Source organism: Aricia agestis, chromosome 21, assembly GCF_905147365.1.
Source record: "Aricia agestis chromosome 21, ilAriAges1.1, whole genome shotgun sequence".
NCBI classification, from domain to species: domain Eukaryota; kingdom Metazoa; phylum Arthropoda; class Insecta; order Lepidoptera; family Lycaenidae; genus Aricia; species Aricia agestis.
The window spans coordinates 1,237,398-1,250,143 of NC_056426.1; the positions used below are offsets into that span (position 1 = coordinate 1,237,398).

General features: G+C 45.2%; 2 protein-coding genes across 3 annotated transcripts; one reads left to right on the forward strand and one right to left on the reverse strand.

Annotated features, from left to right (window-relative positions):
- Positions 1–463: 463 nt before the first annotated feature.
- LOC121737556 (facilitated trehalose transporter Tret1-like) lies at positions 464–11,893 on the reverse strand. 2 transcript variants are annotated; one of them, XM_042129210.1, is made up of 8 exons: positions 11,605–11,893; positions 11,152–11,237; positions 10,715–10,870; positions 9,801–10,003; positions 9,274–9,463; positions 1,866–2,254; positions 1,439–1,553; positions 464–789 (listed from the first exon to the last, which is right to left on the reverse strand). In XM_042129210.1, the coding sequence occupies exons 2-8, from the start codon at positions 11,204–11,206 to the stop codon at positions 488–490; spliced, it is 1,410 nt and encodes a 469-aa protein (XP_041985144.1). In that variant the 5' UTR covers positions 11,207–11,237; positions 11,605–11,893; the 3' UTR covers positions 464–487. The 2 variants fall into 2 exon arrangements, with proteins under 2 accessions (XP_041985144.1, XP_041985145.1); XM_042129211.1 differs by having other exon boundaries at positions 11,152–11,235; positions 11,598–11,893.
- On the forward strand, positions 4,092–5,215 carry LOC121737557. The gene has a single exon (XM_042129212.1). It carries the CDS (start codon positions 4,284–4,286, stop codon positions 5,169–5,171), a length of 888 nt encoding a protein of 295 aa, XP_041985146.1. The 5' UTR covers positions 4,092–4,283; the 3' UTR covers positions 5,172–5,215.
- Positions 11,894–12,746: the final 853 nt, after the last annotated feature.

Sequence of the window (12,746 nt, forward strand, 5' to 3'; positions counted from 1 at the left end):
TGCGAGTACTTAGTTTAAGTAATTTAGTCACGTTAGTTCAGCCGAAAGATAACTAATCATGGCATGGCTAGCATCGATTTGGCATAGCCGACCAAATGACGATTTGTGCAATAAGAAAATAATCAATTTATTATTGTTTGTTAATCACACGAGAATCGTAAAAAACCGGGAAAAAAGTATTTGTCCTTTCCTGGGACTCAAAGAATCTCCATAACAAACAGCAAGATCGGTTCAGTGGTTTGGGTGAGTAGAGGTAACAGAAAGACATACAGACACACTTTCGCGTAATTTATAATATTAGCATGGATAAATCTACATGATAAAGCTGTTTTATTAATTATGTTTAATTTTCAAACTCATATTTCTTGCCATTCTCATAATAATTATCATCCTAATCTTCCCTAGTCTTACTGCGGTGATCAAGTGTTTTATTTGTTCTTGGATCAGGAAAATAAGAAAATCGTTATAAATAATGTTTTATTAAAGCTTATGAAATATTTTCTGCCTTGTCATCTTCCATTTTTCTTCCTAAAGCCTTTTGTATTTCATTAAATGACTTTCCTTTCGTCTCAGGTAAGAAGAGAGCTATTAAGGTAATCAATAATACATTGAGACCACTGAAGATCCAGTAAGTTGCTGGTGGACCCAAACTTGAGGTCACTAATGGGAAATACTTGCTGGTTAAAAATATCAGGCCAACAGTCCCGGTTAAAGAAAATGATACACCGAACGCTCTTGCAGAATCTTCAAACAGTTCACCAATCACCAACCAAACCAAAGATCCAATACCTGAAATGAAAAACGGTTTGAATAAGTCTAGTATCTATCTATATCTTATATATAAAAATGGATTTTCAATTGTGTTAGTAACACTAAAACTCGAAAACGGCTGGACGGATTGGGCTGATTTTAGTCTTAAAATATTCGTAGAAGTCCAGGGAAGGTTTTAAAGTGACACGAAGTTCACCGGGACAGCTAGTTTTAAATAAAGAAGAAAGGGAAGATCTAAAAAAAACAGAAGGAAATAAACATCCGGTGGTTAGTAAAACATATTTTTTTAAATAAAGGGGCAAACGAGCAAACGGGTCACCTGATGGAAAGCAACTACCATCACCCATGGACACTCGCAACATTAGAAGAGCTGCAGGTGCGTTACCGGCCTTTTAAGTGGGAGTACACACTACACTCTCTTCTTGAAGGTTTGCAGGTCGTATTGGTCCGGAAATACTGCTGGCGACAGTTCGTTCCAGAGTTTAATTAATTGAATACGATATTTTAATCGAAAGTTTGTTCTCACAGAAATTATTTATTCACTCGGGAATAGTACATTTTTGTTGATAACAGACTTTGTATAATAATCGTTCTGTAATCGAAGCGTAAATTAACGGGTATGGATACCTATAGATGCTATTCAAAAATGCTAATGATCTTAACTTACCAGCTATATAAGAAGATATAACAACAATAAGGCAAATCAGTGGCAGGTAATTCATAAAACGACTGATAATATAATCCTCCGGTTCAGTGACTTTGAAAAATACTCCTAATCCAACCTATAAAATTGAATGTTGATATTATTTTTTAAAACAAAAGGCTAACACACTAGAAAGCTAGAAATATTGTAAAATATACTCTTCTATTTTATCAATAATTATATTTCTTACTTTCAATTCTTTTGGTATAATTTTCTAAGGAAATAAAATAACATTGAAAATAATTCATAATATTAATAAGATTGTTAAGATCTGTGTGAAAAACCTAACCATTGAGCTAAACGCAGCAAAAATATAACTGCAGCAATTAATACAGGTATTACAAACATTTAACGATCTACATAATAATATTGTAATACAAGAAACAATTACCATTCCAGCACACATTGTACTAAGTGACGCAGTTAGTATAGTTTTTCTACTAAATCTACTAGATATAACTATGTGTGTTAGCATACTTGATACTACTTGTATCACACCAATGATCACTGAAGCTATTTCTGATCTAACATTAGTATTCGTTGATATAAATATTGTTTGTAGATAAAATGTAACAGCGTTGAATCCTATGAGCTGTGTCCCAACAGCTACTAAAGAAGCTAAAGCTAGAGATTTTCTGAACACTCTGTCTTTAAGTAACGATGCTATTTTTACTCTCTCCTGATTTTGAGTAGCCAGATTGTATTCTTCTATTTCTTTGGCTGCTTTCATTGGATCTCCTCGTAAATGTGTTAGCACATTCAGAGATTTTTCTTTGCGTCCTGCAAAATAACGAAAAGGTAAATTAGAAGCTATTCATAGAAATAAAAAAGTATGTTAAAGTAGCTATAAAATATTACGAACTAGATGACACCCGCAACTCCGTTACGCCAAAACTCGTTTATCAAGCGGGAACCGTACATTTTTCCAGGGCAAAAAGTATCGGGGGTGGTACCGGTTCCTCCGAGTTGGTGTCCCTGGGCCCCTGGGTGCGCCTCTCCGCCCTTTACACGGAGTGAGGTACTCAGGGTGGCTGATCGCCGGTCTATTTCTATCTTTCTCTCTTTTATTAATTCTCTTGTTTTGCTTCTTATATTTTATATATTCTATCCTTTCAACGTCTTTTCTTTTCTATCTTTCACTTTATTTATTCCTTCCCTACATCAGTGTGTGTTTGTGTATATTTAATATGTCGGTGAGTGTCTGTGTGACGGATGGACCTGTGGGTCCCCAAACCAGGGTTCTGGTGCCCGGCCGTGGGTTGCGTGGCGAGTGGGTGACTGCGTCGCAAGGGCACTGGGGCGGAACCACCCCTAATTGGTCAGGCTAGATCAGCCTTAACGATCAACTATGGATAAGCGCACTGTAAAAATAAGTCCCCGGGCGGGTACCGACTCCGTCGGAGAATCCCGCACTTCTGGTTCACAACCAGGAGTCTGGCCCACGTATACGGGGGGTGCCAACAATGCGTGTAGTGAGGCGGCCGCTATGTCGGCGTGTAGAATAGAGGAGAGCGCGATGACGCGCGACAGTCCGGGGCCGGTGCTCCTAACCACACCGGAAACGGGCTCTACCAATACTGACGATTTACGTTCAGCACAACGGACACCGATGGTGCTATTAGAACGGCTAGACGACTCCGACTGTTCCATTTACACCATGCGAACAGCCGGAAGCTCTCGCGCTTCGTCTCGCGATCGAGCAGGCGTTAGTTTGACGGGCAAGCGAAGGTTGTCCTTGTCCCGGTCCGGCTCAGACGATGGTGGCTCCGAACGGTCTTCCCGATCGGATATGCGAAAGAAGAAGTCCGCAAAAAGAGGGCGAGGACGCCCCCCTACCACGGGGGAATCTGCAGAAATGGCTGTAGCAGAACGGAACTACCTCGAACTGGAGTACGAGGATCTCCGAGTGCAGGCCGATAAAGAAGTGACTGCGGCGCTCCATCGAGCCCAACGACAAGTGGCTCAAGCCGCGAAGAAGGAGGCGGAAAAAGCGGCATTAGAGAAACTCCCGGCCGCCACCAAACTAAAAGTTATGGGAGAACAAGGTCTGGAGTTGATCAAAATGGTGCGAATAAAAAGTAATAACCTAAAGGGTACCTTCTCGAAGGCCCTGAAGGACGGAGAAGCGAAGGTTGAGGAGTCTTTCCTAGGCCTCGTAACTCTCAGGGAGGATACTATTAGGTTAGAGGCTGAAAACCTTCGCCTCCGGGAGGAAGTTGAACGACTGCGGGAAAAGGCGAGTCCGGAGCAAAATAAAACACCAAGACCGCCTCCCCCGGTCGATGACAGCAATAGAGTCCCAATGTCAAAAGGCGGCTCCGAGGAGTTGACAGTTTCGGGACTGCGGGCCATGTTCGAAGAGTTCTCCCGCTCCATTATGGAGAGGACCTCGAACATGGTCAACGCACGTATCGAGGGACTGCAGGATCGCCTGCTCCCCGAAAGAAGGCTCCGTCCGCCGTTGGCGGCAGACAAGAGGAACGACACAGCTGGTACTCAACGCACCGAGGTTTGGTCCGCCTTCCCTCAGGCTGGGCCCTCCAGAGGATCAGTGACCTTGGCACCGGTGACGACAGCTGGGCCAGCAGTAACACCGTCCCCAGCAACTGCTGCACCCGAAAAAGAAAAGAAGAGTAAGGGGAAGAAGAAGCTCCGAAAAGAAAAGCCGGCAGAACAACCGCCGGCCACATTACCTGCCACTGTTCCCGGCCCCTCGTCAGAAGGAGAGGGCTGGAGTACGGTGGTTAAGAGAAAAGGAAGGAGGAGAACCCAACCGGATCCGACAGGCTTGGTCAAGGTACATTAGGACATGACAAAGGCAGGATTGACGGGGGCCTCCAAAGCCTCCCAAAGACCAAAGCCCACGAGAAGACCGAGAAGGAGGAGAAACGCCGCTCCCACTGCAGCTGCAGTAGTCGTCACGCTACAGCACGACGCAGTGGAACGCGGTGCCAATTATAAGGACGTCATCGAAAGGGCCCGCCAACAAATCAATTTGGCGGATCTGGGTCTGACAGAGGGCGTCCGGTGCAGACAGGCGGCGACAGGAGCCCGAATAATGGAACTCCCTAGCACTGCGACCAGCGAGATGGCTGACCGTTTTGCGGAGAAGCTACGCGGAGTCCTGGCGGGAATAGCCAGAGTCGCCAGACCGGTAAAATGCTCCGACGTACGGATCTCAGGTCTGGATGACTCTGTAACGAAGGAGGATGTTATGGCTGCGGTTATAACGAAGACGGGTTGCTCCTCAGAACATGTAAAGGGGGGCGACATTCGCACTGGTCCCGGAGGGACCGGCTCTATATGGGTGCAGTGCCCCGTGGCTGCCGCCAACACCTTGGTAGCTGCGGGTCGTCTGCTCGTTGGCTGGAGCTCGGCTCGAATCCAGCTGTTAGAACCGCGAGCCATGAAGTGCTATCGCTGCCTGGAGTTAGGCCATACAGCGCGGCGGTGCCAATCAGAAGTAGACAGGGGCCAGCTGTGCTACCGGTGCGGTCAGGCGGGTCATAAGGCCTCAGATTGTTCCGCGAAGCCCCACTGTGTTGTATGCTCAGCGGCGGGTAGAAACCCGAACCACACAGCGGGCGGCAAAGGTTGTGTCCCTCCGAAGAAGGGGCGCAAAAGAGGAGGGAAGCCTCAAGCGACGGGCCGGCCACAGGCCAGACAGGAGGAATTGATGGAGACCAATAATGGCTAGACAACCATCACAATTTCTCCAGACGAACTTAAACCACTGCGCTGGTGCCCAGGACTTGCTCCTCCAGGTTCTAGTACAGTGGCAGGTGGACGTCGCTATTGTGGCCGAGCCCTACTACGTCCCCGCCCGCAACAATTGGGTAGGAGACCTGTCGGGTTCCGTCGCTATTTGCGCTTCAGACGGAGGCTCACCGCTTATTCCGCGAGACAGGGGCCAAGGGTTTGTGGCGGTGGATTGGGGAGAGTACACGATCTTCGGCGTGTACTTCTCTCCCAATAAAACCCTCGCTGAATTCCAGAACTTCCTGGGCGAGTTGCAGGCGGCAGCCTTGAGAACGGCTCCTAGGCTGGTTCTTGTCGCCGGCGATTTTAACGCCAAGCACTCCGCCTGGGGGTCACGCGTTACTAACAGCCGTGGCGATGTCGTGTTGGAGTGGGCCCTCATGTCTGGTCTCTCGCTTTTAAACCGCGGAGATGCACCTACCTGCGTTCGGCATCAGGGGAGCTCGATCGTCGATCTTTCCTTTGCCAGTCCCGCGGTTGGAGGACTAGTCCATGACTGGAGGGTGGTTGGTGATGTCGAGACGCTGTCGGACCATCAGTACATCCGATTCAGTGTCTCCCCTTCTGGTGTAGCACAGACTGCCTCGCGACCGTCAGCGAGAGTGTCCCAGTTTCCGCGCTGGGCTCTCACAAAGATGGATAGCGAGGCGCTCGACGAAGCGGCGCTGATAGAGGCCTGGACACCAAAGCCTACGGCCCCCTTCGCCGTCAATGAGGAGGCGCTCTGGTTTCGTGAGGCCCTCACCAGAGTTTGCGACGCCGCGATGCCCCGGGCGAAGGGCCGCCCAGAGAAAAAGCAGGTGTATTGGTGGACGGATGAGATCGCGGAGCTCCGACACCAATGCATCAGAGCACGCCGGCTGTACCAGAGGCAGCGAGCACACAGAGTCAGGGATGAATCTCTGGAGAGAAGACTTGAGGCAGAATACAGAGCCGCCAAGAGCGCTTTACGCGTAGCCATTAGGGTGGCCAAAGACACTGCTCGAGAGGAGATGTTAGAAGATCTAAATCGGGACCCGTGGGGTCGCCCGTACCGATCTGTGCGGAATAAGTTCGGCCGCGGCCCTCCAGCACTAGAGTCACTGCCCCCGGAGCAGCTACCGGACATCCTGTCAGCACTCTTTCCAGCTGCGGCTAGCTCGGAGCCGCTAGAAGATGTAAGGCCGGCCACAAATGAAGAAGTGCCACCCGTCACTGAGAGCGAGATGGACGCCGCCATCCTCAAACTGAAAGAGCGTAAGACCGCCCCGGGTCCGGACGGGATTCCCGGCGCAGTTTGGGTGAGGTCCATGGGCCCGCTCAAAGAGAGGATGAGGAAGCTCTTTAGTACGTGTATGGAGCAGGCGGAGTTCCCTCAATGCTGGAAGGAGGGTAAGCTGGTTTTATTGAGGAAAGAAGGCCGCCCTGTCGACTCCCCTTCGGCCTACAGGCCTATCGTTCTCTTGGACGAAGCCGGAAAACTGCTTGAGAGAGTGATTGCGACTAGAGTCATTAAGCACTTGGAGGGAGAGGGGCCAAACCTCTCTGATGCACAGTATGGCTTCCGATCCCAACGCTCGACAATAGACGCAATCCTCCAGGTCAAGAAGTACGCGGAGGAGCAAATGGCAAATGGCGGAGTGGTGTTGGCAGTGTCCTTTGACATCGCCAATGCTTTTAACACACTGCCCTTCCAATCAATCGAAGAGGGCCTCCGCTATCACAATGTGCCATGGTACATCCGGAAGATCATCAGAGGGTACCTTAGAGGTCGTGTGATAGTGTGTGTAGGTAGAGACGGCGTCGTAATCCGGATCGTGACGGAGTGCGGTGTTCCACAGGGGTCCGTTCTTGGCCCTCTCCTGTGGAACATCGGGTTTGATCGCCTTCTGCGTGCGGCACTTCTCCGAGGGCTCAGGCTCGTCTGCTACGCCGACGACACTTTCATGCTGGCTCAAGGAGAGACGTATGAAGAAGCCATACGTCTGGCTAGAGTCGGAGCGGCACTGGTGGTGGCGCGCATAGAAGCGTTAGGGGTCCGAGTTGCGCTGCACAAAACGGAGGCCATCTTCTTTCATGGCCCTAGGAGGCGCCCTCCTGCCAACTTGTTCCTTCCTATTGGAGATGTACAGGTCCCTATTGGCGCGGAGTTGAAGTACCTGGGTCTGGTGTTGGACTCTAGGTGGTCCTTCACCGCTCACTTCCGCCGATTGGTGCCCCGATTGAAGAAGACGGCCGCGGCCCTTGGACGCCTCCTGCCCAACTTAAGGGGTCCTGGGTCAACTTGTCGGCGGCTCTATACGGGGGTCCTTCAGTCCATGGCCCTGTATGGAGCTCCCGTCTGGGCGGACCACCTTAACACCCAGAGTAGGGCGTTACTGAGAAGTCCTCAGCGACTGATGGCGCTGCGGATCATACGTGGATATCGCACAATATCCTACGAAGCAGCGGTAATCCTCGCCAGAACCCCGCCTTGGGACCTGGAGGCGCGCGTTCTGAGTGAAATCTATTATCGCACGGCGGAGGTCAAGGAGAGGGGGGACCGAGTATCCCCTGAACTGACCGCTCGGTGGAGGCGTCAGGCGCGCATAATTATAATGCGTGCCTGGGAGGACCGGATGGCAACACCAACGGCTGGACGCGCAGTGGTGGCAGCGTTTCGCCCGCACCTGCGGACGTGGGTAACGCACTGCAAAGGCGTCCTCACCTTCCGTATGGTGCAGATGTTGACCGGGCACGGGTGCTTTGGCCATTACCTGCACTGTATGGCTAGGAGAGAACCGACGACGCATTGCCACCACTGCGATCACGGAGATGACACAGCGCAGCACACGCTCGAGGACTGCCCAGCATGGGCAGAACAACGAGCGGTGCTCCGCGCTACCACCGGAATTGACCTAAGCCTCCCGGCCATAGTGACGGCTATGGTTCGGTCGAGCGAAGGATTTGACGCAATAGCCAACTTCTGCGAGGCCGTCATCTCGCAGAAAGAGGCTGCCGAACGAGAAAGAGAAGCGGACGTGGCCGCGGATCCCGTTCGAAGACGGCGCGGAGGGCGCAGACGCGCCATTCATGAGCGCCAGCTCCCGCCGTAATCAGGGCTAGGGCAGCGGATAGAGGAATCCGTTGCCCATTGCACGAGCTCTGCCCGACAGAAGAGCGCCCGGTGCCTCGGGCTGCTCCCGGGAGGCTCAGCAGAGCTTAATAGCTTGCTGCGGAGGAGTCTGCTTAAGTAGACGCCGCTAACTGGGCTGCCGCAGATATCGCCCTCGTAGGCGGGTCCGGTGGCCCAGCAGCGTAGCGGAGTAAGGAGGCACCGGTGGGTTTTAGTGGGTAACCCCGGGTGCTCCTCCTTACCGCAGCACCTGGGGAGTCCCACATACCCCGGCGACCATTCCCCCGGGCCGCTGGGGATGCGTAACGCATTTCCCATCGTTTAAAAAAAAAAAAAAAAAAAAAAAAAAAGGGCAAAAAGTATCGTTTGTCCTTTCCCGGGACTCAAAGTAACTCCATGCCAAATTTCATCAAAATCGGTTCAGCGGTTTGGGTGTGAAGAGGTAACAGATAGACAGACAGACAGACACACTTTCATATGTATAATTATTTATTAGTATGGAAGTATGGATAATGATTTCTTTATGAACAAAAATCCACACTAATATTAATAAATGTGAAAGTGTCTGTCTTACTCCCAAAGCGCAGAACCGATTTGATTAAAATTTGGTATCGAGATACTTTGAATTTCGGGAAAGGACATAGAATACTTCCGAATACGTCGCGCCCCACGTCGCAGACAATACGTGTTTAGTGTTTTAGTGTTAGTGTTAGTTTTTAGTATAATTGTATGTGTGTTAGTCTATCAGGTATTTATAATAATATGGGCCAAGATGCCTGAGTTAAATAAATAAATAAAATAAAAAAAATAAAAACAGAAAAGTGGTGCAACGGAGTGATGGGCGTCATCTAGTAGAAAATAAGCAATTTAACTTAGCTGACGTGAGATACAATGATAATGATAATTTTATCATGAACAAAAATACTAGAATAAATTATAACAATACCTTTAGAATATAAAAACGATGGACTATCAGGTAAAAACAATACAGTAGGTATCACAGTTGCAGCTATTAAACAAGTAAATATTATATTGAAAGACTTATATGAGACGAATGGTCCTATAGACAAGGTAACTAGTTCTCCTAAACTTGCGAATACTTGGAGAAGGGTTCCTAAAACTCCGCGGTGTTCTTTCTGTAAAAATAACAACGATTATATAGACAAGCAGATTTTGTATAATTAATGTAATACTAGTATTATAATTGCGAAAGTGTGTTTGTCTGTCTGTTTGTTATATCTGCACGCATAAGGTGCTGAACCTATTTTGCTGAAATTTTGTTTAGAGATACTTTTAGTCCCGGGAAAGGACAATAGGATACTTTTTATCCTGGAACGGACTGGACTGGAGTTGCGGGCATCATCTAGTAGAACATAGCAACTTCTGTAGTGTTGCTAGTGTACATTTCAGCAATTTTATACCATTAAACAACCTTTCTACACTTATCCTGGTTATAAAGCATTATGTACTTACACTTGCCAACTCTGATGCATATACCGGCACAATGACCAACACATAACAATCAATACTATTCATGACCAATCTACCAAGGATCAGCATCCATAATTCACTGGCGAAGGTGTAGAGAAGCCCTATCAGTATCTTCGGGACGAACATCATCAACAAGCAATACCTTCTGCCGATTATATCCAAGAGTCTCGCAAAGAGGATGATGGCTGAAAAATACAAAAAAAAGATAATTAAGAAATTAAAAAAAAACTACAAAAAATTTGAACTAGATAAACCCTAAATCTTGCAGGCTGCAGCAGTAAGCTGATGAAATGTTGGTAAAATACTCTCGATCTTATCAGCTTTTAAAAAAGAAAGATACATAGAATACGTGCCCACCCATTTAAATTATATAATGCCACGGACAAACACGGGGTGAGTGTGTTTTGTTTTCAATAATTATTATTTATTAAAAAGGAGGTTAACTATTTTATTAGTATTATTAAAAGGATATAGATTAGAATAAAATTTACAGTTAATTAGCAAATATCGTTCTTGAAAGATTGGAAAAACTTTTACCTTCTTTTACATATTATAGACACAATATAACAATTTTCAGTCCCTTGGTAGTAAAAACTAAAAATAAATATTTACCATGTGACTGATAGTGTGTCAAGCGGTTTTTTATCTGACGAAGACATCATGGATTAGCATGATGCAAATATTATTTACACTAATATTATAAATGCGAAACTGTCCGTCTGTCTGTCTGTTATCTCTTCACTCTCAAACCGCTGAACTGAATTTGCTGAAATTTGAGATACTTTTAGGATACTTTTTATCCCAGAAAAATGTAAAATTCCCCCTTGACAAGCGATTTTGGCGCACCAGGGTTGCGGGCGTCATCTAGTTCGCAATAGTTTTTCAAAAATACTTACTGAAGGTAGCACAGAGGAATCCAACGGACACTATCCATGATCCCTCCTCAGCTGTGATGGGTCTGGACAAAGGGGTTTGTTCTGGATCGTTGAGTTTGACGAGAATAGGCGATGGCCACGCCAAACTTATCCCTGTTGTGAATATGCTGAGGTTCACTGAAATTATATTATAATTTATATTATGGAAAATGAAAATGAATGGAAAAATTTGGGGCAGACAATGAAACAATAATATAAGCTCATAAAAAATGGAATTATGAATCAACTTTTAATTCACATCTTTAAACCAGATTCTTTTAACTTCTACCTCTTGCACACTTAAATTGTAATTAAACAGCAATCGTCAAAAAGTAGATGAATTTTAAAAAACAAGCACGTTTGAATCGTAACTAATGGTTAAAATTTAAGGCTGATAAGTAAAATAACATACCACATACCAATTACAACTACAGCATACTGCCGAAGAAGTGGCGATGATAGTGAAATTTTCATTTTTCTAAAATATACTGGAGCTTAACAATCTGCAACAGATACTTTAATTTCAGTAACTGTAAATAATATAAATCTTTTTGTGTATGAATACGTCATATAGGCGTAAAAGAAATTTAAACATTAGAACGTGTTTTTATTAGAAACCATAAACTGATAATGAACGACAGTAAAAATTCAAGTAAACTTCTTTCTGATCTTAACTAAATCATAGCTAAGCTAGTCATAATATACGCACAGATCAAAATTAAATACTTACTTGCAAAGTTATAAGAACGAGTAAAAAGGCTTATGAAATCAATAATAATAGAGGATGTAGACATACAATAACATATTATCTTATTAAAACAATATTTATAGAAGAGATAAAGAGAATACAAATTGGCAAACTTACCCTCAATTTAACTATTCATGTTCAAAAGTTTAGCACGGACATTGCTACTGCATTCAAATTAAGACGCAAAATAAATTATTTATTCACACCTGATTGCACTATCATTATTTTATGCAAAATTCAAGTTATCGACATAATTTCACTTGTCTGACGGTTTTAGTATTTAAATAATTCACAATAAAGTTTTTCCTGTGTGCACATCACAACACTTTATTACTATTTATCTAACCTATAAACAAAAGATATAATATCGATATTTTTTATCTAGAGGTAAAGGTATGACTATACAATACAGACTACACGCTATGAATGGTGGCAAAGTAATATCAATTTTATTCATTAGTAGTATCACTAAAACTGAATCTCACAAAATTATCTTTGGCTAGCTGCGTCCCGATATGTAACCCACGGTTTATCAGGGAAAATAAATTGTGAATAATTGATTGGACATTTAATAAAAATAATTGGAAAATAAATTTAATGTGGGATATTAATCCCACAGTAAAAAGTAGCCCTGTTAATCCAGGGTATCAACTAACACCATACCAATTTTAATTAAAACCGCAACAGTCGTTTAGAAAAAGTAACAAACGTACAAACTGACAAACTTTCATCTTTATAACGTTAGTGTGAAGTATTAAATATTTATTAGTGTGATTATAATATTATCGTGAAGTAATCCATTATATTAGAGCAATCAGAGATAAAACTATTAACAGTCCACTTAACAAAGCAGGTATAGAGTACGTGAGCTGAACCTAAGCAATAACCGAAAAAGCTAACCTAACCTAACCTTTTTCTTTTTTTGATGCGCAGGCACAGAATACGTATTACTTTAAGCGCAGGGGAAACCCTTTATGGGTACCCCCAGCCCCCAGGTTGGGGGTGTGGGTGTGCCTTAGAAGTTGAAGCACTCTGGGAGAACCTAATCTATCCAAGCCACCCAAGCTAACCTAACCAATTTCTTCAGAAATGGGTTCAGCATGCCCAGAAAATATATACACAGACATGACCGAACTATAATGCAAAATCTTGCTTCTTAGTCTTTTAAAATACTCTTACAGTGATTATGGTATCTAGTACATTGATAAGTAATATCATCAATACATTTCCGGGATAAAAAATAACCTATTTCCTTACTCAAAAGTA